This window comes from Python bivittatus, unplaced genomic scaffold (assembly GCF_059951505.1).
Source record: "Python bivittatus isolate LINGU-HERP-01145 unplaced genomic scaffold, Pbiv_v1 ctg000610_np1212, whole genome shotgun sequence".
Taxonomy (NCBI): domain Eukaryota; kingdom Metazoa; phylum Chordata; class Lepidosauria; order Squamata; family Pythonidae; genus Python; species Python bivittatus.
The window spans coordinates 25,113,871-25,141,846 of record NW_028277088.1 but is presented as its reverse complement, the minus strand read 5'-3'; the positions used below and the strand labels follow the sequence as shown (position 1 = coordinate 25,141,846).

Here is a 27,976-nt window from a genome sequence, read left to right as displayed (position 1 = left end):
TTTCTACAACTGAATGTAGGATATATCAGAGATCAACAATTGCTGGAAATTTTACATAGCAAAGCATTAATTTTAATACATTTTATTCAGAATTTTCCAATCAGCTAAGAACAAATGCAAGTGATAATTAATATTTAGTTTCTCATGAAACAACAGAACAAGCGGTATCACTGTAAATATTGTACACCAGAATTCATTCTTGATCTAACCTGACAGAGCTTTCCATAAACCCTAACATTAAGAACCAAGCTATTGTTACATTTGGAAACAATCCAAGAATAAAAATGGAAATGCACTTTAACACTTAAAACTTTAAAGAATGCACACTTGTCAGAAGAATTGAATGCTCTTTCTTTATGCTTTAACATACAAATTACATAGTGCTTTCACCAAAGCCTGAGTTTAGCAAGATTAGAGATAGATGTCTTTTCCTGAAGGGAAAAAACAAAACAAAACTGTGTGAAAGTAACTAACTTTCACTCAGCATGCTTCTACAGTCATACAACAACTGTACAAACACCACTGGTCTACCCTCCCTAACAGGTTTTTACCAAATTCTTTGGTAATAATACAAAGGAAGCCATACAACAACATATAGCAGCTACTTATTTTTCATGTCTTTTCTTAGGTACCTTTCACTGAGGCCTTTTTATCATTCCCCTTCTTCTCATCCCCAAGTTGTCCTCAAAAGAAAGTAATGGAATGGGCATAAACGCTGCAGCAGCTGCAGTCATATCAACCTTTTCCGTTTCTGAACAGAGGAGTCAAGCCTTCTTGCATAAAGCTACTTGCCCAGAGCCGAAAGCACAGACACAGGAATATTAAATGCCTCTTGCCTTTGGGGTCCTCTTTGTATTGCCGATTAGTATCTCCAAAACTACTGTTCTCACAGCTTCAGAGTAGTAAAAAAAATGCTGCTGGATGCTCCGTGGATTCGCAGCTCCTGTGAAGACACACTCCAGCACAGTCTGTCTAACATAAAAAGAAATTTACTAGGGTACTAGAAAGACTTCGAATAGATAGCATAACTTAACTATTGCTTTTTTCCTACCTTTTTGTTTTTGATTTGCTTTTTTAAATACAACCTTATATGCTGCTTAAGAATTTTTTCTTAATCCAGGTGCAATATACCCACTCTATAGATAAAACAAAATTTATCATTCAGAACTGAGAATCTTTGCAACCAAGACACAAATTAATATTTCCTCAAAAGAGAAACTAAACATTAATTAGACTCTTAATATTGTTAACAGTAGCATTTCACAACCTTAACTCACCAGTACAAGCTTGAGAGGAAATTCTCACCAACCTCTCAAACCTGAAGAATTTGCAGAAATCAAACAAAAACATTCTTGCCTTAGGCCTCTCTCTCTCTCCCCCTCACTCACTCACTCTCACACACACGCACACACACACACACACACACCATGGAATGTTTCTTATATACAGTGTCGTACTGAACACTTTATTCAGAACAGCTTAACAGTCATTAACTGTGCAACACCTGAAACTTTTCAATGCCATAATTTTTACAATGAAATGAAATGCAACAGTTGTTTTACTTGTAACCACATGACGTGATGCTGTACATCACAAATTTGCTGGTTTTCCTCATGTTCACCCATGTCCAGAGTACTCATTCCCCTGGATCTGAATGCATTTTTCCCAAAAAAAGTGGAATGTAATGAGGAAATATTAATGCATAAAATAATAAAAAGGCAGAAGAGTGATGTTCCCTCTTTAGCTTTTTAGCTGTAAAATATTTTATATCCCAGTATGATATACATTCCAAGTTACCTGAGTTTAGACTTCGAGAGAAGTACCTGAAGCTAGGCCCTCGAGTGGGCACTGTGCAACTGTTGTGGCCATTTTTAATTTTTGGGTTTTTTTCTTCCTTTTTTGCATTGTATGTATTACAGAAGTTCAAAACATAAATACCTGGATAAATTGTAAACATAATCCTGAAGTACAGTATCTTCTATAGAACACAACACAGCAAGACATTTTCTATTTAGACAGGCAACCTTTGTTTGATACAGAGCTTATTTATACTGTAGAATTTTAAAAAGAACACACAGGACACAGTACTACTCTGGTCATTCTATGAAATGCATAGTATCCACTTAAAATGCTTAATGATACATAGATTCTGCAAGCGTTTTGCTCCCCCCACCAATACAAAAATGCTGAGTCAGAGCATTTCTGTCCCTGCCAAGAAGAGCTTTGAAATATAGAAAGATGCTGATAAAAGTAGCTTTTTTTTTTTTCCGGGAAAAGTTGCCACTCATGCAGTTGTGTTTTAGACTGACGGTCTATTTTGCTCTAGATTACCACATAGCTTTGAGGAGAGGAGGGTCCTTCAGGTTGCAGTTCTTGCAAAAGCTGTGGTGACTGCTGGGATGGCTGTTGTGCTAAGACCTCTGAAGAGTCCATTGTGCTGGTGTCATCCAACAGAGAAGAGAAAGTAACCCGAGAAGAAAGCTGCTCCACAGTCAGAGTACTCAAAGGCGTGCTTTGACCAGGGTTTGGAGAGCCTTTGAGAGTCAGCTCAGAAGAAGGAAGTAAAGGACCCAAAAGTTTTACAGGACAGAAAGCTGATCCAGTTGGGATGAAATTAACTTTGTTTTTGTCAGGACATGAAAAGAGAGGGGCTGAGACAGGCTGACGAGTCCTATAATAAATAGAGCAGGAGAGTAATTAAAGTTACAAATCTGAATACTTCAGTACAGCCTGATACAAATGTGTAGTATTATATGTTGCTAAAATGCAGAATGATAAAAGAATGGAATTACTTGACAGATGGGCAAACATCTTCCATATTGATAGTCAGCTGGCTGATCCACAGCAATAAATAACATGCACGAAGAAAGCAACCAGAAGGTTCAAAATTTTCAGAAACCCGAACCATTTGGAAAAACCTTTTCACAGGAGTGTTCTCAACAGAAAATTCACTACGTCCACACACACAAGAAGGGGCAGCAAAGTTTCTTTTTGCTAAGTTTTCTAAATGTTCACCCAGGAAGGCAATTTTATTTTCTTTAGAATCCAGGGATAAATTACCCAGATAATAGTTTTTACTGAGCTCAAACAATATCTTCTAACTTCATCAGTGTGCCCATACAACCTATGGTATCTCTCCTATCTGTTTAGAGCATGTGTGTGTCACAGTCTTTCATATTAATACTGTTCTTTTCCGTACACATACAGACCAACACACACACACACACACGAAGCTAATTAAAACATTCAAAAACTACCAAAAGAACTCTTGCTACAGCTGCCTTTACAGGTTTTTAAGAATGAAAAACATTACACATACTCCATACTTCCATTTTCCCCTTTGGCTGTGCTTTCATAAGTATGGACCACATGACCAAGGGTAAAAGTGCTCCACTCTCTCTCCCCACCTCCCCCTTCAAACTGACAGGAACACTTTCAACTTCTTGCCTTGAAAAATTGGCAAGACTGGTTTGCTTCTGAAAGAAGAAAAAAAAACCTTCATCAGCTGGAGTAGTTTATTCATCTGCAGTTCAAAAAAGTCCAACAAAAAGATTTTCCGCCCTTGCAGATCCCAGCTGATATAAAAGGCATTACTTACGACACTTCCTCAAAGACCTTCACCCGTTCACATCCCTCTGGGGGCTCTCGTTTGAACATGTAGCTGTTGTTGGGCTTAGGAGAGGAGGCATACTTGGGCAACGGTGAGCTACTCCCACTGTCTGAAAATTTAAAGCAGTTGTATTACTAGGGATTAAGAGTTTATAAAAATTAGTCTGATTTCCAAATATGATGGCTTCTGCACAACTTGGTTGTGAAAGCTGGTTTGCTTCAAATCAGTTTCTCTTTTATTGTGGCCTATCTGAAACTGTTATCTACCATATATTAGAATATAACAGGAAGATATTATCCAGAATGCTACAGGTCAAATAAAGCAGAAATATAATCTTGGAAGAAGTTCTTTATTAAGCATTTCAAAAAGGGAAGTTACTAGGCAAATATGTACAATACAAGCAAAAGAAGGGCAAATGGTTAATGAGAAGTTAAAATAATTGTCCTGTCACTATACAGAGTAACTGAAATAATGCTCCTAAGTAGCATCTGAAACACAAAGTGCCCACAATAATGCCATACACAGGAAATATTGTGAACAAAAACAAGTGTTTACATAATAGAAACACTGCTCTTATATAAATGAGCTTTGAAACACAGAATAAAATTAGTATCTCCGAGTTTTATGCCAGACACAATGCTACACCTGCTTTTTGTTATTTTTTTCATCTCTGATTATCTAACTCAAAACAGGAGAAGCCTAGCACATTTTAAGAGCACTAAAGTACAATCCATCACTTATATCTACAAAAATGCAGCAACAATAGGATGTGTGAAAAGATGGCTTGATGGATTGCATCTACTGATTTGACTAGCACGTTTTATCATTCACGACCTTGTTCAAAAGAGGACTTAAAAATAAAGCACTTAAAAAATTAAATCCGTAACTACCAAAGCCTTCTTGTTTCATTACTATTTCCTTCTAGGGATGATGAATCAGTAATCATGGATACTAAGTACATCAATTGCTGTCTCTGCTAGCTGGTATTTTCAGTTCTATGGAGAGATACCTACTACATATTGTAACAATTTAACAAACTAGCAAACCAAATGTGCTTATATCAGTCCCCAAGTAGCTGTAACTGAAAACTTTAAAAAATACCTTCATTTACTATTTTATTTTTGAAAAGTGTAATTTTTTTTGTTTTGTATCTTCTTAATACCTTCTGTCCTGATTTTCAGAAGCAAATCTTCACAAAGCAATAAAGACACAAACAAAAATAATTTCTTATCCACTAGGATCTCCCAGTATTAATTTCTGTATCTAAATAGAGTTAATTAAATCATTCAACTAAAATCTACCAGCTGCTTGCTTTGATAATTATGGAAATATTTCTATATCCTTCAGTTTTTAAACTTCATATAACAAGTCATTCCATCATTTTTCTTTACATATTCTGTCCCCAAATCCTCCTTACAGCACATTAAATGTAGGTTTTCACATAAAGCTAATTCCAACAACCGAATACTGAAAGACCTGCAGAGTAAGAGTCTTCATTAATTTGAAACTAGCTGGACTAAACAGATGGCTCATCAACAACGTTAAAGGCTCTGCCTGTTACTAAAAAGGGTGAGATTTACTTACCAAAAATGAAGTTCTACTTTACAATCTAAATAGTAGAGGCCGAAAACCAGCCCTTTTCTTTGTACTACAAGGTCTCAAAAGTACACCCGCAGGCTGTAAATAGCATAGGGGGGTCACCAAACTGAATTCTAATCACTGGCCCCCTGCGGAGCAGGCACTTTTAATGCAATAAAACTGCTTCTAATCATACTGCAGGCTGGGCCCTTTCTCCCCTCCCTTTCCCATACACACAACAGGTGCCATTGACGTTTTCTCCACTCCCTGCTGGGCAAGATCATTCTCCCACCCCAAAGGAGACCATGGGTTTCCTTTACAGACTTTATGTTCATTTTCTTTTGAAAATTTCAACCTATTTAAGCAGCTCTTTATAGAAATGTAAAGTAAATAGCTGATCTGGACCGAAGAGCGGCAATGGAGCCTGTGGTTAAAGTGCAGCCTTCCAATGAAAAGAAAAGATGCTTTAGAAATGTAAAGCAGGTCTGTGTCTGGCCAGCAGGTTAGCTCTCCCTATGCTTGATCAATTATTACTTCCATTTTTTATTCACAAACGCAGTAAGATCCAGCTTAAAGCTGATTTCCCATTGAAAAGTATAATGAGAATTTAGCTGCAAACAAGGCTTATGATAAAGAACAGAGAGTTCAGAGTCTTTGGGTATTATTTTATATGCCTTTTTAGCATAAGATACTGAAATTTGAAAATACCTCCTACAAAACTGGTGCATGATGTCAATCAACTATTTAGATTTAATCAGCATAGAAGATCCAAATATAAAGGTGGCAGACAGAGACTCAACCTCTGATGATTAAATGGACCCACAATAGAAATTTGGGCACTTCCACTATGAGCAGAAAAATGGGTATTGAAAAAATATATTTGGCAATTACATAATTGCCAGCTCTGTTACTCAGAACAATGGTAAGCTATAACAAAAATAAGATACCAAAGAAACCTCACAGGTAGGGTAGAATGGAAGAAGGGTGCCACAATTACCAACGCCTACCTCAAGCCTTTTCCTTTCTATTTAAAAAAATCAATAAAAGTGTGTTTTTATTTGAAAGATACAGTGGGGCAAAAAAGTATTTAGTCAGCCATCAATTGTGCAAGTTCTCCCACTTAAAAAGATGAGAGAGGCCTGTAATTTTCATAATAGGTATACCTCAACTATGAGAGGCAAAATGAGAAAAAAAATCCAGAAAATCACATTGTCTGATTTTTAAAGAATTTATTTGCAAATCATGGTGGAAAATAAGTATTTGGTCACCTACAAACAAGCAAGATGTCTGGCTCTCACAGACCTGTAACTATTTCTTTAAGAGGCTCCTCTGTCCTCCACTCGTTACCTATAGTAATGGCACCTGTTTGACCTTGTTATCAATATAAAAGACACCTGTCCACAACCTCAAACAGTCACACTCCAAACTCCACTATGGCCAAGACCAAAGAGCTGTCGAAGGACACCAGAAACAAAATTGTAGACCTGCACCAGGCTGGGAAGACTGAATCTGCAATAGGCAAGCAGCTTGGTGTGAAGAAATCAACTGTGGGAGCAATAATTAGAAAATGGAAGACATACAAGACCACTGATAATCTCCCTCGATCTGGGGTTCCACGCAAGATCTCACCCCGTGGGGTCAAAATGATCACAAGAACGGTGAGCAAAAATCCCAGAACCACACGGGGGGACCTAGTGAATGACCTGCAGAGAGCTGGGACCAAAGTAACAAAGGCTACCATCAGTAACACACTATGCCGCCAGGGACTCAAATCCTGCAGTACCATACGTGTCCCCCTGCTTAAGCCAGTACATGTCCGGGCCCATCTGAAGTTTGCTAGAGAGCATTTGGATGATCCAGAAGAGGATTGGGAGAATGTCATATGGTCAGATGAAACCAAAGTAGAACGTTTTGGTCTAAACTCAACTCGTCGTGTTTGGAGGAGAGAGAATGCTGAGTCGCATCCAAAGAACACCATACCTACTGTGAAGCATGGGGGTGGAAACATCATGCTTTGGGGCTGTTTTTCTGCAAAGGGACCAGGACGACTGATCCGTGTAAAGGAAAGAATGAATGGGGCCATGTATCGTGAGATTTTGAGTGAGCACCTCCTTCCATCAGCAAGGGCATTGAAGATGAAACGTGGCTGGGTCTTTCAGCATGACAATGATCCCAAACACACCGCCCAGGCAACGAAGGAGTGGCTTCATAAGAAGCATTTCAAGGTCCTGGAGTGGCCTAGCCAGTCTCCAGATCTCAACCCCATGGAAAACCTTTGGAGGGAGTTGAAAGTCTGTGTTGCCCAGCGACAGCCCCAAAACATCACTGCTCTAGAGGAGATCTGCATGGAGGAATGGGCCAAAATACCAGCAACAGTGTGTGAAAACCTTGCGAAGACTTACAGAAAACGTTTGACCTCTGTCATTGCCAACAAAGGATATATAACAAAGTATTGAGATGAACTTTTGATATTGACCAAATACGTATTTTCCACCATGATTTGCAAATAAATTCTTTAAAAATCAGACAATGTGATTTTCTGGATTTTTTCCCCCATTTTGTCTCTCATAGTTGAGGTATACCTATGATGAAAATTACAGGCCTCTCTCATCTTTTTAAGTGGGAGAACTTGCACAATTGGTGGCTGACTAAATACTTTTTTGCCCCACTGTATACTCAAAAGTTCATTATGTAGTTCAACTGAAATGTCTACCTTCTCCTATATAATTAATTATAATGCTAGTTTTATCCAAATGTAACCTCACATCAGTGGAACAAGCAATATTACAGAAACGTATGTGGCATAAGCACATTATCTTTCCTAAGCCAGCAATATATACTTAACACAATAATTGCCAATAGTTGTAGCCAATGGAATCACCTCCAACAGCAGACAGATTGACTATCTACTCTTTGAATCTGGTCTAGAAAGGTTGGGGATGCTCTAGAGCCGATTTGGCACATCAAATGGCAGAAGAATGTCTCCTTGCTTATATAATGTTGGATATAGCCCAACGCTAGGTCCTGATAAACTAGATCAGAATAATTCGTTTAATAATCAATATCCACACAACCTATTCTTAAACACATTTATTACAAATTAATGAAATGTCTACCTAGTTTGTGAACAGCTTTTAAAGGTCACTTAATGCTTACCTTCATTTAGAATTCTTAAAGTAACATAACGCATTATCTTGATAATACAAAATAAATTTCCTTTTAAAAAACAAATAAAAACAAAATGCATTAACTGAATTAGCTAAAATTAGTTCCAAAATTACTGGTCAAGTTAGTAACATTACAATGAAGTGTTTTAAATCATATGCAACCTTGCATTTATACAAAAACATACTCATTTATCTGTGCCAATTAAATATGCAGTGTGATTATTGTGGCAACTTAAATTAGAAATACTGATTTATATCAACTTATCACTTCTTCCAGAAAGAGCAGCTAACAGGGTACCATGCATAAATATGAATGTAATTATCAGATTCATTTTAATGTAGGGTGTACAGCAATTAAAGTTGTAACCATGGAACAGAGAATTAAAAATATATTTTCAAATAACTTAAAAGTATGACGACTCCTTATTGTGCCTACCTCGTATGAGCTCTGTTATGAGAATAAACTGAAATTAAGGTATCTGCTTAAACCAAAGAGTAACATTATCTAAAAGCCTCATAAGGACAATAGGCAAAATATAAAGATGTGTCTTAAAATGAACATTTTTTTACTTAAAATAAATGTAATTATAAAATGTTTGATTATGAGCAGAGTAAAACAGAGGAATCAGACAAGCAAACTAAAAATCAGTTTGTGAGGGATATTTTGAAGTAGTACTTTTGTAGTAGTTAACTGTAAAAGAACAACATGTCATCATATAAGGCATCTTACATCAGACGAAAATGGGGAACCTGAATTTGCCTCCATTGTCCTGTTACTGCTGAACTACAAATTTCCATTAACTTCAGCCAGCCTCTGGTGAGGAATCTGGTAACATCTGAGAGCCATAAACTGGGCCCCTACCACTAAAGGCAAAGCTCTTTATTAAAAAATCTGCTGCAATAAAATTGTAGAAACAGCAAAAGCAGCAGAATGTGAAGATGCTAATGAAGTATTATTGATCTAATACCTTAGGTTTTACTTCCACAATGTGTTTTGTAGTACATTATATCTTTACATCTCTTCTAATATAAACTTAACATACTGCTCACTATGATACGCTTGTCCATAAGAAAACTAAGCTGTGATGCTAAGTTCTTCTGAACTGCAAGAATAAGTTAAAAACAGAGTACTTGACACCAACTGAACAAAACAGTTAAGACTAACAGGAACAGAATTATGTGTTGGACTAAGGAAATACACATACAGCAACAGATAAAATATGGGTGAAAAGATTCCAGATGGGGCTGGAGTCCAAGGAAAGAAAGAAGGAAATGAAGAAGAAAGAAGTGTATAAACCATATAAGTGAATGCTTGTAAAAACCATAAAATCTTAAAGACAGAATGCAAGATGTCATTTTTGTTAAAAAGCAAAAAACAAAGAAACCAAAGAGTATAAAAGATTGTAAAACCAAGAAGAAAGGACCAACATTTAATTAAAAGAAGAAGAAAGACAAAGAAAACACAAAGCTTTTTAAGAATGACCAAGCAAACAAAAATCAAGGACATTCATTCCACCCCTTTTAACACATTTGGCTGTGTTTAAATATATGTCAGGAATTTTTAACTATTTACTATTTTATAATTCCTTTAATATTACTCAAAATGATCAAAGAAACTATATAACCAGTATTTTAATTTGCACTCTCTATAAATTCTACAAAACAAGTTTGAATAGATGGCTAGAAGGCAAAGTCTGAAGACACAATTCATCTTGAAAGTTAATAGGTCTAGTCTGGTCAGTGCCTGGATAGGAGGTCACCAATAAGCAACATATCAGCTCCAGTAAACAAAGAAAGAATATAAAATTAATAGTTAATTATATGTATCTGTTGGTTGCACTAAATGTGTTCTGCTTCTGCTACATAAAGAATAAAGCAAAGAGTTCTACACAAAACTCAAAATCACCCTTAGTCCCAACATGTCAGGAATTTATACTATTGCAGAACAAATAATCACATGCTTCTAAATTTATTTTTGCAGCCACTGAGGTCTAACAACTTATATTTAGAAAAATAAAAATGAAAGCTGTAATTTAAAGCATGCTGAATACGGTATTCCTCATCAATCCATGAATGTGCCTAGAACTGCACACTGTACAAAAGCACCAACTTTGCTGAGAATATCTTCATTTAATTATGAGGAACCATTAATTTTAAGGCTGCAACCTTCTCCTTACTTACCTGGGAATAAGTTCCACTGACCTCAATGGGGCTTACTTCTGAGTAGACATATAGAAGATTGCACTGTTAAATACAGACAATGAAACACAGCCATGATTCGCTCATCACCAGAACTCATTCCAAAGTCATAATCTTTATACACTGAACTGGAAAAATGTTGTTGTCTTTCCAGTTTAACTTGTTTCATTATTTAAAAGCAACATAATCATGAAGTGGTTTAACTTCTTTGACCAATGATTCACATACTGTTATATGGAACAGTGCACTTTCTCTTAACTTTTCTTACTCTAGCCTTCATAAAAAGAGTTAAGACTGCTGTGTTTTTTTCTGACACTTATGGAAGATGTTTGTAAAACTTCACAAGAGGGAAAACACATAAACAAGCAAAAAGCAATCAATGAGCAATCTTTGTTCACACCACCAGGATGACGATAACAACAAAAAAATGATTTCAACACAATGAGGATAACATTACAGTAAATGCAAGCCATGATCAGCAATTCCAACAGACTCTCACCTTTATCACGGTCATACAGCATGTCTTCTGTAGAACAAGGACTCCCATCCTGAGATTCAGGAGGACAAAAGGGAGAAATGCATGGAGAATGGCTGCTACAGCTGCTGCTGCGTTCCTGGACTGAAGGTGTTTGTGTATCAATGCTTCGTGTGCTGCTGCTACGATAGTGAGCAGGTAGGGGTGCTCTCCGACCATCAGGAATATCCACGGGCTACAATAAAAACACCATTATTAACACGCATAGTAAGACCTCATCCTTCCAGAGGACGTCTGAACCCTGGGGGGGACTTTGACCTGTCCTCTCTCAATGTCCTTCAAGCCAGACTTGACCTTGCAAAAGGCAGGGAAGTCAATTTCCTACAAAAGGAAGCAAGTAACCCAGTGGCATGCTGTGCATCAGTTCATAGGGCCACAAAGGGGAAGAAAATCCCAGTCACTTTAATGCACAGGCCATATTCTTAAAGAGATGTCAGGGCTTGGATGCACTTCACTAGTTAGGTTTCATGCTGAGATTTATCTGCACAATTCTCTGACAGTTTTAATAGCACTTGTATTCAAAGTCACAAAAATGTGATTAAAAAAGCAGGAAAAGTGGCACAGCTTAAAGAAACCCCTTATCACTCTAACAGTGATATAAGAACAGAAATTTTTTTCCTTAGCAAATAACACGAGAAGGTACAACAAACCTATGGTTCTGATGCTCCATATTATAGGATATAGTATGTAATAGCAGTTTTTTTAAAACTAATTTCTCTTTTGCTCAAATCAAGTATTCCTCTACGGTTTACATGATTTTTTTACAAAAAGATATTCTACTTTTTCCTAGTCTTTCATTCTCATGAAGAATCCTTCTACAAATAAATGCTGATGGCTTCAGAGTAGTCTAAACAATATACAGTCAGATCCAGAAATATTGGGACATCGACACAATTCTAACATCTTTGGCTCTATACACCACCACAATGGATTTGGAATGAAACAAACACAATGTGCATTAACTGCAGACTGTCAGCTTTAATTTGAGGGTATGTACATCCAACTCAGGTGAACGGTGTAGGAATTACAAGAGTTTGCATATGTGCCTCCCACTTGTTAAGGGACCAAAAGTAATGGGACAGAGTAATAATCATATATCAAACTTTCCCTTTTTAATACTTGGTTGCAAATCCGTTGCAGTCAATCACAGCCTGAAGCCTGGAACGCATAGACATCACCAGACGCTGGGTTTCATCCCTGGTGATGCTCTGCCAGGCCTCTACTGCAACTGTCTTCAGTTCCTGCTTGTTCTTGGGGCATTTTCCCTTCAGTTTTGTCTTCAGCAAGTGAAATGCGTGCTCAGTGGGATTCAGGTCAGGTGACTGACTTGGCCATTGCATAACATTCCACTTCTGTCCCTTCAAAAACTCTTTGCTTGCTTTTGCAGTATGCTTTGGGTCATTGTCCATCTGTACTGTGAAGCGCCGTCCAATGAGTTCTGCAGCATTTGGCTGAATGTGAGCAGATAATATTGCCCGAAACACTGCAGAATTCATCCTGCTGCTTTTGTCAGCAGTCACATCATCAATAAATACAAGAGAACCAGTTCCATTGGCAGCCATACATGCCCACGCCATGACACTACCACCACCATGCTTCACTGATGAGGTGGTATGCTTAGGATCATGAGCAGTTCCTTTCCTTCTCCATACTCTTCTCTTCCCATCACTCTGGTACAAGTTGATCTTGGTCTCATCTGTCCATAGGATGTTGTTCCAGAACTGTGAAGGCTTTTTTAGATGTCGTTTGGCAAACTCTAATCTGGCCTTCCTGTTTTTGAGGCTCACCAATGGTTTACATCTTGTGGTGAACCCTCTGTATTCACTCTGGTGACGTCTTCTTTTGATTGTTGACTTTGACACACATACACCTACCTCCTGGAGAGTGTTCTTGATCTGGCCAACTGTTGTGAAGGGTGTTTTCTTCACCAGGGAAAGGATTCTTCGGTCATCCACCACAGTTGTTTTCCATTGTCTCCCGGGTCTTTTGGTGTTGCTGAGCTCACCGGTGCGTTCCTTCTTTTTGAGAATGTTCCAAACAGTTGTTTTGGCCACGCCTAATGTTCTTGCTATCTCTCTGATGGGTTTGTTTTGTTTCTTCAGCCTAATGATGGCTTGCTTCACTGATAGTGACAGCTCTTTGGATCTCATCTTGAGAGTTGACAGCAACAGATTCCAAATGCAAATAGCACACTTGAAATGAACTCTGGGCCTTTCATCTGCACATTGTAATTGGGGTACTGAGGGAATATCACACACCTGGCCATGGAACAGCTGAGAAGCCAATTGTCCCATTACTTTTGGTCCCTTAACAAGTGGGAGGCACATATGCAAACTCTTGTAATTCCTACACCGTTCACCTGAGTTGGATGTACATACCCTCAAATTAAAGCTGACAGTCTGCAGTTAACGCACATTGTGTTTGTTTCATTCCAAATCCATTGTGGTGGTGTATAGAGCCAAAGATGTTACGATTGTGTCGATGTCCCAATATTTCTGGACCTGACTGTACTTCCCCTACCCTTTCCTGCAAAGCTGTTACAGGTAGTCCTCAATGAACAACCCACTCATTCAGCAACCACTTGAAGTCATGACAGCGCTGAATGAGGGGGAATTATGATGGGTCCTCATAGTTGTGGCTGTCACAGCATCCCTGCAGTCACAGGATCACAATTTGGGCACTTGACAACCAGCTTGCAATTATGACGGTCACAGCATCCCGCAGTCATGTGGTTGCCATTTGTGACCTTCACTGCTGGTTTTTGACGAGCAAAGTCAATGGGGAAACCGCCAGGTTGCAAACAGCGATCATGTGACTGTGGGATACTGAGACCACATGGGGTTTGCCTAACAACAGCAACTGGGACTGCCACAACTGCCATCATAAGTTTGCACGGTCATGTGACATTGCGCTTTACAACCGGGTCACTTAGCAACAGAGTTGCTGGGCCCAATTACCATCATTATGCAAGGACTACCTGCACTGACACATTAAAGGTGAGTGTACCCATAAACTTAAAATAGTTTAATTTCTAAAAAGCAAGATTTAACTTAAAGAGCATTTTTCTAAGCAAGGTTCTAGTTGCTGTTTTATAAATTGTTTTTGTTTACATCTTTCTACTTGGCATTTTCCCCTCAAAGTTTTCAAATGGCATAAACTTATGCATACATCAGCTTCGCATTCTTGTAAGTTAAACAATACTTGCAAGACAATTTTCCATTTTTTCTATTTCAGCCCAATGCATCAAAATCACAATGACTGCCACCATGACAAAAATTCTACAGGGTAGGTTCCCCATCCTAAATCATGTAGTTTCATAGTGGCAGATGAAGGACTTTATTGTACTTTTTCCATCACCACCACCATCACCAGCAGCATCACTTTATCATCAACCTTTGCTAAAGTATCCCTGGTTGCTGTCAAACTAGGGGGTTGCCATTTATAATGGCATACATGTTATAATGAAGAATCTACGAACGTGTGCTGTGGTTTACTGTATTTGTGTAATACATATATTTGCTTACACTATAGCGTAAACCAAAACAATAACATTTATAAAAGCTTCTCTCCCCTCAAACAGTTCTGTGATTTACTGCCTTACAATTAGTTATATCATAATTATCTTTTTTAACACAAGATGTTAAATCAAGTTAAGTTTTACCAAAATTTATGGACTACTTAACTATATGTGCCTGTATATGTGTTTAGTTTCTTTTCTATTCAATACAGGTAGTCCCCAGTTTAAGAACAAGTTCTGTTCCCAAGATCTGTCCTTAAGTCAAATTTGTATGTAAGCTGGAACAGTATTATTTATAATACTGTATTAGTAGTATTGTGTAATTAACTCGAACCATTGCCTATTTAACTCAAATTTTGCTACAATAGGCTCAGCCTTAACTATGGGTCGTCCTTAAACCAGGCATTCTTAACCTGGGGACTACCTGTACCTTTCTGTGTTTTTCCCATTTAAAGGTCTTAACAATACAAAACATGCTGGAGTATATACAGAAGTAAAAGACATAAAACCTTATTTCATTAAATTATCTAAGAACTTGGAACTGTGTAGTATGCCTCCTTTGGTATGCATAATTAATAAAGTTTAAATGAGATAAAATAAAAATAATCTGTATTATTGTGGTTTTTTGTTTTTTTGTTTTGTTTTGTTTTTTTGGTGCCTTCAAGTCAGTGCTGATCCCTGGCAACTACCTGAACAAGTCCCTGCAGTTTTCTTGGCAAGATTTCAGAAGTAGTTTGCCACTGCCTACTTCCTAGGGCTGAAAAAGAGTGACGGGCCCATAGTCACCCAGCTGGCTTTGTGTCTCAGGTGGGACTAGAATTCATGGTCTCCCAGTTTCCATCAAAGTGATTTTCTAGCATATTTGCCACCTTATGGAAATATTCAAACTCCTTCCTGTTTTCCAGGATCTTGCCTGTCTTGCTGCAACCAGTAAGAAAACTACCAACTCTTTATGTATCAAGGTATCATTTGGATTATTAAAAGAACTTAGTAAGCCCAATATAGGATCTAATATAATGGTCTGAGTTGTAATCTGTCTTATTTTAGTAAAAAATTCAGTTGAAAAAGACTGAACATCTTTACAAGACCACATATTTCTATCTTTAACACAAAGGGCTTATACTATAACGTATTGTATTAAGTTTCCCTACATTAAATACTATTTATAAAATACTTTTACTGAGTTTTCCCTGGTTTTAGCCAAAATCAATTTTAATGGCTTTCTGTACTAACTGGATAACCATAAAGTCATAGGCACCGAGACTTTTATGTCTGATTCCCATACTGTTTTCAACCCATTTAAGAAGTTTACCTTCTCTAACAAAATGTTGTAAATGTTTTAGTTTGTCCCTTTCTCCCTGTTAAGTGATAAATTTTGCCTAATTTGAAATTCAGTCATGGCTCTTTGTAAGATAATATCTTTGATCAACTAACAATTGCCTTTTAATTTTGGGAGATTTTATAACACAATAACACTATTCTGTAACATATTTTCTGGAAAGAGAAAATTAAAAAAAAATGAATAGAACTGTCTCATTAAATTCTTAATAGCTTACCATATATACTTGTGTATAGGCCCACCCACGAATAAGCCAACCCACATATTTCATGGTATTTTGGTTAAAAATTCAAGGGTCTGCTTATCCGCAGATGGGCTTACACACTAGGGAAAATATGGGTACTTTTTAAAAGTATTATTGTATATACTCGCAGATAAACCCATGCAGATATACCTGTAAGCCAAACCCGATTTTTTAGGTGCATTTTGGCACCTAAAATTCTCAGCTTATCTTTGAGTATATGTGGTAAAAATGTTTATTTCATTCGATTTTTCTTTTTAAAAACATTCTTTGTACCATTCTATAACAGAATATAAATCTCTGGAGATCTCACAACTGCTCTATCATCATCAATATATTTTAAGGTAAAAAATGTAATTTCTTATATTAGTCACTTCTATACATATGGATGTGAAATACATCTAGAGTCTCCATGTAAAAATACTTCCTTAGATAGATCAATGCATAAGACTAGCCTTGAGTTTTCCATAAAGCAATTAAGTCCTTGTTGTTTCATCTGGTCTTTGGGGTCTGATGTCTCTTATGGAGGGTAAATGTATTATGGTTCTTCCTTGGCATTTGCATAATTTACATTGTTTTAATCTCATTACTGTTTGAAGGTCTATAAGCTGCTCAGAATCAGACATGATTGGAGTGGCATATATGACTAGAAAAATAAAAATAAATGAATAAATTTCTAAATTCCATTACTAGAGCATGTCTTTTATAATAGCCACTCACAGCATTCCCTTACCTTGGACACTTCCTCCTTTCCACTGTTTTCTTTGATGAACACTTTTTCTAATTCAGGGCTTATTCCTTCTACACTGCACGGCACACGTGAGACTGTTGATTTTGGCACTGAAATGTTTGACAGTGGCATAGGGACTGATCTTGAGATAGAAGCCTTTAAAATAAGTGAGATATATGTTCAATTAGCTTAAAAACTACAGCTGGAGACTCCATGAGATGAGAAACTGAGTTCTATACTCATTTGAGGTGATATACATTCATTTCTAAATGCAGAATCATCTCACTCGCTGCATATATCAGATTAAATGAATTGAAGTGAGGAGAGAAAAAATATCCTATCCTGATTTTCATATAGAGCTAACAGCTCAATGCTATGCCCTACTATTCAATCAATCAGTCTATGGTATCAGAAAAAAGGTTATCATATCAGCATGGGACAAGTTGTAATATGGTATGTTCAGTAACAAAAAGAATAAATCATTACACAAATCCCATGTGCACATTGAAGACATATGTACAATCAGCTTGCCAGTCACCGTCTCAGCCCAACCCCCTCATAGGGTGGCTTTTGTGGGGAAAATTGAAGGTGGGAGTATTAGTTATGTTCTCCACCTTGAGTTGACCAAAATATGTATATAAAAAAGGTGGGATAAAGTAATAACAATAACACTAATAGCACTAATAATAATAGTACTGGAAACAATGGTAATGGGATGTAATGATATTTCAACAAATATACAATGTAGCAGAACAAACTGATCCCACCTAGCTCACCTATACCACCGAACCTACAGACATTGTTACCAATTCATTTGGAGAAAAAGAGAGATTGTATATTTAAAGAGTGTCTAATGCTGAACTACAGAATGCAACTCACTCATCTACAATTAATTAATAAACCAGTCTGATGCTTATCTTCTTTGTAATTTCAATTACATAATTTACAAATGTAATGTTTAAATTCCTTGCCCTGATTATCACACAACTGAATTATTGCTTGTACCAAGGATGTTTCAAATTGTACTTGCGAGCCGCCTAGTCTTTTGATTGCAGCGGGATAGAAATGCATTAAATAAACAAACAAACAAACAAACAAATCTATGTACTCTACATGGGGTTGCCTCAGAAGATGACTCAGAAGCCATAACTGGGTCAGAATGCAGTGGCCAAGCTGTTAGCCAGGGAAATCCACTATTGCAGGATTGCATCTTAGATTGCTGCACTAGTTACCAGTAAGCTTATGGGTCCCAATACAAAGTGATTATCATTATTTTACATGATCCCAGGCCATGGGGCCCACCTTATGGTACATTCTCCCCCCCCCCAAAGTGAGGTCAGCTCCCTCTCTCCTTATTTTTGAGAATTCCCTCAAGACTTGGCTATGTCATCAGGCCTGGGGGTCTCAAGGGACTGGTGAGATCTTGGGGTGGTGCCATTGCTGATCGAATCTCGTGTGTGCTTTTTTTTAAAAAAAATATGACTGATATGTTTATTGTTTTATACTTTTTTGCTGTATGCCACCCAGAGTCATATACATTTGATAACTAAATAAACAAATAAACAAACAAACTGAAGACCACCTTACCAAACAAAATTCTGCCATTCCAGTCTTGTCCTCAGGATAGGGCCTGCTGAAAATCCTACCACCCCCAAGCCATCCAAAGGGCCAGGAGAAGGCAACAGGTCCTTTCGGTAATAGACCAGACAATCTGAAATAATCTATTTCCAGAAAGGCATTTGGTCCTGAGTCTACTTTTGTTTCGAAAAGAAAATTCTAGACTCTTATTCTAACAGGCTTTCAGCCTGTAATTTGACTGCAAGGCGATTACTGTTTATTATGCTAATTATTACTTCAGAACATGTTCCTTGTATAAGTTCTCTTGCTTTTGCTTAATGTGCACTGCCTAGGGTCCTAGTGATTAGGGAGTTATACAAAAATTGTAAAATAAAGTGGGACATACAGATAAATACTTACAATTGCTTCTGTTTTATGTATGTGGTTGCCAAAGATGCAATCTGATCTACACACATCTACTTTAAAGGAATCCTACTGAATCGGATATTCAGTATATTCCCACTTAAATGACATTAGATGTTCATTAATTAACACTGTTATACAAATATTTATGTTAGGCAAACCAAAACCAAATTCTTTCCTTTAACAATTGTACAATAATCTTCAAATTATTCTATTCACACACTATCAAACTTCAAATATGATTCGAGATATCATAACCTAAATACATATTTGAATTAATATTTTAACAAATTTGAAAAGAGAACTTCAGATATGTTGGAATAATGCAATGGCATAGCTTTTTCCACAAAAGCACCACATTTAGGCATTTGTAGATTATTAATACATAATGATCACTTTCAGATATAAGTATGACCTACACATAACATAAAGAAAAGAAAACATAGTCAACTGAATATGGTGAAACAACTCCTCATATAATTACTATGTTTTTCATTAAAAAAAAAATTTTTAAAGACAAATAGTGATCATTTTCTGATATTTGGTGGATGTGGTATTATGCGTGTTTATGAATACACAACTGAGTAAGACCTTGGATATAATTCAAACAACATAATTATACTACAGTTCATAAAATTATTAAACATATCAAGATAACTCCTGTTACAAGATGCGTAGCTATATAAATTGCATAAATAAATACTCTGAACAATCATATTACTGTAAGTTTCTGAAATCTGGCATTCTACATTTGAAATCAAATAGAAATATGGACATAAATTATATAGTCTTTAATATAATAGACATCTCTATTCAGTTCTTTAATATAGGTAATATCTATACTGAAAAAGATTGTTTTAGGATACCAAACTTAATTTATAAAGCATTTTTCCTCAGAGGTGCACCGAAAATAATGTTTTTTACATCTGCAGTCTCCAATATGGCTCCAGAAGTGTTACATATACATATAAATAAAATGAACTTATAAGTATCTACACACACACACACACACACACACACACTCAACCCTTGTATCTTATATCACGCTCAAACACCTCCATGAAAATACCTATGCCTCCACACATAATGAATGCTATTATTCTGTAACTAGTTAATTTAGACCTTTTCTGAGAAAAAAAAATGGAAATCCTTGACAGAAATTATGTAACTATAGAGTAAAATTCAGTTATGCCTCTGCAGTAAAATGGAAAATTGTTCATGAACTTCAACAACTATGACACTTCTTCAGAGTGATCTGCTATGCTATATATAAACAAACCTAAGTGGAGGGGACACACAAAAACAAACCAACCTAGTAATTAGAGGTAACAGTCATACCATAGTTCTAAATGGTTATTCCATCTTCCAATTAGAGCCTAACTGGAGATCAATATGAATAAGTAGCATGAAAAGGGATGTATCAGTAAGTCAAATTATTGCTGTGACTTTGTTGATATAGTTATCTACATTATCCGCAACAAACATTCAAGGAAAGTTATATTTTATATAAATTCTCAAAGATTTTCAAGAATCATGTGGTCAAGTTATCCACACAAAAAGGATCCTTAAAAACTTTTTATTGCTGTTGTGAGCTGCCCAGAGTTGTGTTTCTTGATATAGGTGGCTATACAAATCTTTTAAATAAATAAAATGTTAGACTAATGTAGTGACAAAAGAGCTGGAGATCACAATTCTATAGGAGTATAAAACAGTAAAATCTCCTTGATAATGGATATAACAGAATTCTTTGGGTGATTTTAGTAGCTAATTTAAAATGGATTCAAATAAAGAGATTGTATGTAAACCTAAAGCTTATTTCTAACTACCTCAAAGCTTTACTTAAACATCAGTTACAGATTTAATTGCTTTTAAAGATTTCTTAATATTTTTTTTCTAGTTCTATTCACTGCTTGACTGTACTGGAGTAATTTTTCCCTAGAATTAATAAAAATATCTTTAGATGGTATACAGGAATACAGAACTGAAAAAATACATTACTTCTAATTTTCTGGCATAAAAATTCTGCCTGAACAACCTAGTGGGGTGCTTACCTGAGTCTGACTGATTGCTATATGGTTGCCATGGAGAGGTGACTGACGCTCTTTTTCTTTATTGTGACGACTACTCTGTTTACTGCGTTGAAGCTGTTGTCTCAGTTTGGCAATCTGATGGGAAAAAGAGACAAAATCAAATAAAAGACAGAATAAAATAGACAATAGCTTGGAGTATGGGAGACTCTTCTTTAAGCAGTAGAATTAATACAAAATAACAATATCACACTCTAGAGATGAGTACAGGTTGTAATTAATTTGTTCCATAAAATTTATAGTAATCCTAATTTAAATACTCTTTTAAATAGTTAATAACTGTATAAATTCAGCTTAACATATTCCTGAAAAGAAGCTATTTGAGAATCAGAATCGTATCTTATTTCAGTATAGTGAATTAATATAATGAAGTGATTCATATCTTTTATATACCTTATCAACTACTTATTTTTTTCCCCAAAGTTTTGAACATATCTTCTTTTCCCAGACCACCCCCCTTAAAAAAAGTATTATACTCACATTACTATACAGGTAGCCCCCAGGTTAAAAACACCTGGATTATAGATGACCCATAGTTAAGAACGGAGCTTACTGTAGCAAAATTTGAATTAAATACACAATGAGTTGAGTTAAATACACAATGGTTCGAGTTAATTACATAATACTACTTATAGAGTATTATATGGTAATTCAACTTAAGGGCAGACCTTGGGAACGGAACTCGTTCTTAAACTGGGGACTACCTGTATTCTTATTTAGGACACACTGCATTCTCAAATATACCAGTTTACTATTCTGTAATGCAACTACGGGATCAAAACTACCTTATTAGAAGAAAATGACAGCTACTGTTCATTTTCATATGTCAATTAAAATAGCTCACTGAAACTAATTTTAAAACAATCAGGTAGCAACAACAGCTAACCAGTTATCAGAATCTTGGTTCCAGAGATTTTGTAGTTTTTTTTGAAGAGGTACTCATATTAACTGAAGGGGGAAAAAATCAGCACACATTCTGTGGCCCTATATATAAAAAGATGGAAATGCATTCAAGATTACCTTTCATTTTTCATCACCATTCTTCAAGTTTTTTAGTTTTGAATCTATTCAACAATTTAAATGGACGCTATCTTCTGATCTTGGACATTATACTATGTCGCTATTGTTCTTTTTTAACTCCTTCAATTTCATAACATCACATTGCAAATAAATGAAATAGCCTTCTAGTTTCAGATTCACAAACATTAACTGGGTCTAATGTTAATTGTGCTTAGCCATGATCACAAGAATGTCTAAGAAGAGATTTTTCTGTTGGGCGGTGTTGGGCTTCAGGGTTTAGTGACCGAGGTCTAGAGAACAGATTTCCTGACATTTCGCCAGCAACTGTGGCTGGCATCTTCAGAGGCAAAGTGGTCTGCTATGCCACTTTTATTTAGGACCTGCTTGCCTCTGAAGATGCCAGCCACAGTTGCTGGCGAAATGTCAGGAAATGTGTTCTCTAGACTTCGGTCATTAAACTCTGAAGCCCAACACTGCCCAACAGATACCAGCTGTGAAAGCCTACTTCAGTAAATTTTATGCTGCTTTTTAAAGATCACTTCAGAGATTTCTGTGTTCACATAAATGGGGCTGATTTAATTTTTATCACACATCTGTGTACAGAACAATGCACTTGATAACGTAACAGTGCAATATTGCCTGTGTGTCAGTCTTACCACAGAGATCTACTCTGACTACCCAATGTTCTTTTTATCACTCACATGACATAAGTCCTAAAACCAGCAGCATGTGACAGAAAGCACGAGCATGAGTGCACTCCCACAAAAAGGGGTACAATAAATAAACTGCATTTACTATTAACTGTGAGACATGAGGGATTGCTGCTCTTTGCCAAATTGTTAAGCACTTACTTCTTTTAGTTGATCAGCACTCCCCCATGAAGCTGAACGCTGATGTGATCTCTTTTCTAATACCTCTTCTGCCCAACAGCTAGGTGTCTAAATGGATGAAAACCAACAAGTATAATTTGGCACTTATTCTTTGTTTTACCACTTGTTAGTCAAACATATACTATTTAGCAATTATATTACATTTTGATTTAAAGGCATTTTGCGAACATTTCCTTAAAGCAGGGGAAGGCAACCCTTTTCATTATGGAAGTCACAACAGATGTTCTAGAGACATGATACTGTTTGAATGGCAGGATCAAAAATGTACAACTCTTTTGGAGAGAAAGAGTTTTGGTGGCAGTTAAATGGATATGGATACAGTAAGTCTCACAGGCTAAATACATTCGTTTCAACTGTCAACTTTATTAAAAAGAACACACACTAGAATTATGCCATAGTAATAAACGTTTTGCTCATGACATGGGTGTTCTGAGAGCCACGTGCAGTCCAGTGTGCAGGATGATCAGTGTTTTTATACTTCATGTCACTCCATATCAATTCTCTACCAAAAAGCACATAAAAGGTTTCTCTCTACACTTTCTTTTTAACTACAGCACATTGTTTTAATCATATAAAAATACATGCTTAAGAATTTACCATAATTTAAATCACATAATTCCTAACAACAAATTATGCAATATAAATACCTGCAAGCCAAATTCTCAATTTATCCCCTACTTTTCCCATACTGGATCTGTTAAAACTGAACATGTGGCTTGCAAAGGCAAGTTGAGCCACATGAACAAAAGCATATGTGAAAAAATTCAAAACGAAGGTGCAACATGTTTAGAAGTACACAAATAATGTTCTTAAGCACACAATATAGATTCTTTGACAAGGAAGGAAGGAAGGAAGGAAGGAAGGAAGGAAGGAAGGAAGGAAGGAAGGAAGGAAGGAAGGAAGGAAGGAAGGAAGGAAGGAAGGAAGGAAGGAAGGCAGGCAGGCAGGCAGGCAGGCAGGCAGGCAGGCAGGCAGGCAGGCAGGCAGGCAGGCAGGCAGGCAGGACTTAAAGAACACCAAAGGCACTCTATGGAAATGAGAGAAAACAGATTATGCACTAGAAGATTTATATTTTTCAATGTAATTATTAGATTATATAGAGCTTTTTGATACCAAATTAAATCCATCAGCAAGTAATAAATCCAACAGTTGGATTATAGCACTTTAATAATTAGCAAGTCAGTTTAAAATAAGCAGAACTATATTTCTAAATAAATACCCTACATATTTGTCAACATGCTCAAAATTCCTTTTATAACAAATGATACTTAGAATTGTTTTAATACACAGAAAGTTGCCTTGTATTCACATACTTGCTAAAAGTGCATAAATGTTGCCCGAAATAAGACTGTTATCACCTTCTCTCAAATTCCTCTATCTTGTGACAAACAAACATATACAATAGCCTGTCTATGACAAAGAGCAAATATCTAGATTTATTTATTTATTTATATATCAAATCTGTCACCGCCCATCTCATCAAAAAGCAACTCTGGACAGTTTACAGAAGAGATAAAATCAATTAAAATACAATATAAAACCATCTTAAATAATAAATAAATAAATTCCAAGGGATGATAAAATTGGCGAACGGCTCCGGGAGTGTCATTAGGGTGCCAGCCACCCCCAGGATTGATTACAACTCTTGTTGCCCCATGCAAGCTGACAGAGCCAGGTCTTAAGTCCTTTCCAGAAAACCAGGAGGGCAGGGGCCTGCCACACCTCTTGGGGGAGAATACTGATTGATACCTATAGCAAGATACATTACAACAATAAAAGTACTCCAATATTTTTCTTTCTGCAGATAATAAAAGGACATGTAAACTTAAAAGAAACCAGAATAACACTGCTGTCCCAACTAAGTAACGCATGAAGCATGCTAGTCTTTTTATGAATTGGCTTACTTTTTCTCTTTTTCTCTCTCTTATAAGTCTATTAAAAGAACCAGCACAGACATAGTGGCAATAGGATATTGAGTAAGAATGGAAAGGAAAGAAGAATGCAGGAAATCAAACAGCATAAATACAAGATATATCTAACTGTTGCATAACAAGGGCAGCAGAAAGTATATTGAAATCTGTTGATGGGTTCCTGGATAATCTATAATTGCTATAAGGTTCCAGAGTCACTATTTTGCACCTGACTCTGGTAATTTTTAGAGATACAACTAAAATACATAAGCATCCCTACCATCTTGTTAATATTTTCAATCATATTAAATTCAAAAGTTGCAGCAACAAGTATTCACCCATAATGAGTCACATAGCAAAGAAGGTCAAGAAGTAGCAAGGTATCAAATGCTATTGACTTCTGGCATAGCTGTTCAGGGAACAGTTTAACAGTTCTGTAATATTAACTTTCACAAACAGGAAGTAGTACAAGCAAGTGCAAATCACGATTTCTGAAGCTATTTCATTTTTAATCCTGAACTGCAGTAAACTAGAATACACTAGAAATATAAAGATAAGAATAATTCCATTGCACCAATATCCAAATTGACGCTTTTATATTTTAATTCCCTACTTCAGGTATGTACCGTATAGTTTTCTTTTACTATCTGTTACATAAACAGAACTCCAGTATTTATATGATCAGCAGGAGGATTCTTTGATAGCAGTGTATTATTTCATGACAGTTCTTAAGTTTTGTCAGTTTCAATTTGAGTTGTCAGTTTGAGTTACTTTCAAAAACTAATTAGGGCCATAAAAAATTTTCACATCACTTTATTCATTAATGTGATCAGCTATCAGTTCCACCTTTGAAATTCTGTATCTCTATCATTTTTGCAACTCCTAAAGTTCTCAGCCAACATAGCTATTGGTAACAACTTTAAGAGTTGCCCTCAATAGAACAGAATATATGCTGCTCAGGGTTGAAGTCCTTGGTGCTCTTTTGCTTGCAAACATTTCACTACCCAACTAGGTAACATCATGATGTTATCTAGTTGAGTAATGAAATGTCTGCAAGCAAGCAAACAAGCTCAGAGAGCACCAAAGACTCTAGAGTTAACCTACACATCTGGAGAGTGCCCAGGTTGGGGAAGGTTTCTTAAGGCAGGGATGACCAGCTTCTTTCAAGTTGAGTCACATCTGGTCTCTCTGGAAACTGAACTTTGAAAAATGAACAGCATCAAGGTAAAGAACTAGGCAATACCAGAACAAAAGCTGTATTTGATTTAAATAAATTAAAATCAAAATATAATTAAACACAATTCATTTTTACTCACTATATATTGAAGTATCTACATTAAAGCTTACAAGTTGGCTTATGTTATACATTAAAAATAACAACTTGGCAACAACTTTTGCAGGGATTCTGATGGTCACCTTCATGGATTTTGGGGCACTAAGACAGCCACATACCACAGCAATGGCATTATATGATGAATCAGAATGGATTCTGATATTTTAATAGTTTCCAATATGCTTTCTGCAGTTAACAGAGCGCCCTCCCCACCCCATCTTTAACTTACTGCATTGTCAAGATACAGGACACTAATGGCTTTTGATCTTTAGAATAAGGAGAAAGGAAGAGAGCTTATTCCCAAAGAGCTGCAGCTCACAAAACATTTTGTACTCAAGAATAAATTTAAAAAAAAATTACCCCACCTTTCTTATTTTTATAAATAACTCAAGGCAGCGAACATAACTAATACTCCTTCCTCCTCCTATTTTCCCCACAACAACAATCCTGTGAGGTTAGCTGGGCTAAATGTGTGTGACTGGCCCAAATTGCCAAACACTAATATACAAATTTGCAAATTATAAGCACTGTTCAATGGTGGTAAGAATTCCTTTATTTTTAATGATAGAACTAGTCTCAGAGAAGGCACCTACTGATACTTTTCATTTTAATTCCCACTACAAAACTTAAGCAATAATACATTTGTTAAACTTTAAAGAATTAATTTATTTAACAGAAATTGTAATGATAAATTAAATTTGCATATGACTCAAATGCTGAATTATGTGAGAGAATGTTTGGGGGAAATTGCATATTATAATGGATTCCTATAAGAAAAGACAGGCTAACAGTTCATTACCTACATTTCCTGACCACAACTTCCATAGTCTTGACCACTGGCATGCTGACTGAAATTATAGCTCAAAAATATGAAGGGCATCCAGTTGGCTATTCATGTTGAACAACCACTTGTATTATTATATATATGGCAGACAGACTGATCAATGAAGAATGATGCCCCTTGGAAAGAAAACTGTCTTCCAAAACAAGGGAACAGTACTTTAAAAGTTATGAGGTGATTTCTGTTATCATACAATTCAATTCACATAGCAGTGCTCTTTACCATTTTCTCTAAATGTTAAGTACCTTATATGTCACAATCATTAAATACAAATTAAATTTTCTCTATAAATTTAAGAGAAGTTGTATATGGTGCAGAACTACAACCAATTCAAAAATAATTCAAATTATTTCTGGATATTTTGATATTAAGAAGAAACAGAATACAATTATTACAAAAATTTACGAACAATCAGACCACCAGAGACTGACTCAACTGTAGCATACTGCAGGGTGGAGAGAGGTCTTGAGTTTTACCATCCACTCCAACTCGTTCCCCAGTCTCTCATTTTGAGCAGTACTGTGATGTTTTGTGATCTGCAGCAGCTAGTTGATGTCACCTACTGACTGAGTTTATGAAAAAGGCCAGCTGTGTATCGTTTTCATTTCCCATGATCAGCTGTACTGTTTTCAGAAAGCAGTGTCATCACTCTTACAAGCACTTATGATTTTTGAGCATTACATACCCCTAAATCAATCTGTCAGACATTTGACAAGTGTTCCCATCCTTGGAATTACTATTGCTATAAAACTTATTTCATTCTGTCCCCAAGCTACAAAGATATGGATATTTTAAAAACTAAATAATCAAGGAACATAGTTTGAAAACCCCTGCATCAATTTCTAACACTCCGGAAATTTTCTTCCCATATTTGATGATGTGGGCAGCAACTAAAATAATACTGCCTCTGAAATGACTTGCAGTTCTCCTGGACTGGACTAGGTGAGTTCTGCAATACTCATATTTTAATGTGTTTATCTATTCTTACTGGAATTTTAT

General features: G+C 36.3%; 1 protein-coding gene across 5 annotated transcripts in view; it reads right to left on the bottom strand.

Moving 5' to 3' along the window:
- Positions 1 to 66: 66 nt before the first annotated feature.
- The window catches only part of GLCCI1 (glucocorticoid induced 1), a 46,719-nt gene continuing 18,809 nt past the window's right edge, over positions 67 to 27,976 (bottom strand). For 2 of the 5 annotated variants that reach the window (XM_088150630.1, XM_088150626.1), the window contains exons 3-8: positions 22,855 to 22,941; positions 20,948 to 21,061; positions 16,920 to 17,072; positions 11,054 to 11,264; positions 3,599 to 3,719; positions 67 to 2,671 (exon numbers count right to left, since the gene is read on the bottom strand). In XM_088150630.1, coding sequence (XP_088006756.1) covers positions 2,323 to 2,671; positions 3,599 to 3,719; positions 11,054 to 11,264; positions 16,920 to 17,072; positions 20,948 to 21,061; positions 22,855 to 22,941 — 1,035 coding nt within the window. In that variant the 3' untranslated portion in view covers positions 67 to 2,322. The remainder of the gene's footprint in view (positions 2,672 to 3,598; positions 3,720 to 11,053; positions 11,265 to 16,919; positions 17,073 to 20,947; positions 21,062 to 22,854; positions 22,942 to 27,976) is intronic. The other 3 variants (XM_088150628.1, XM_088150627.1, XM_088150629.1) reach the window with 3 other exon arrangements.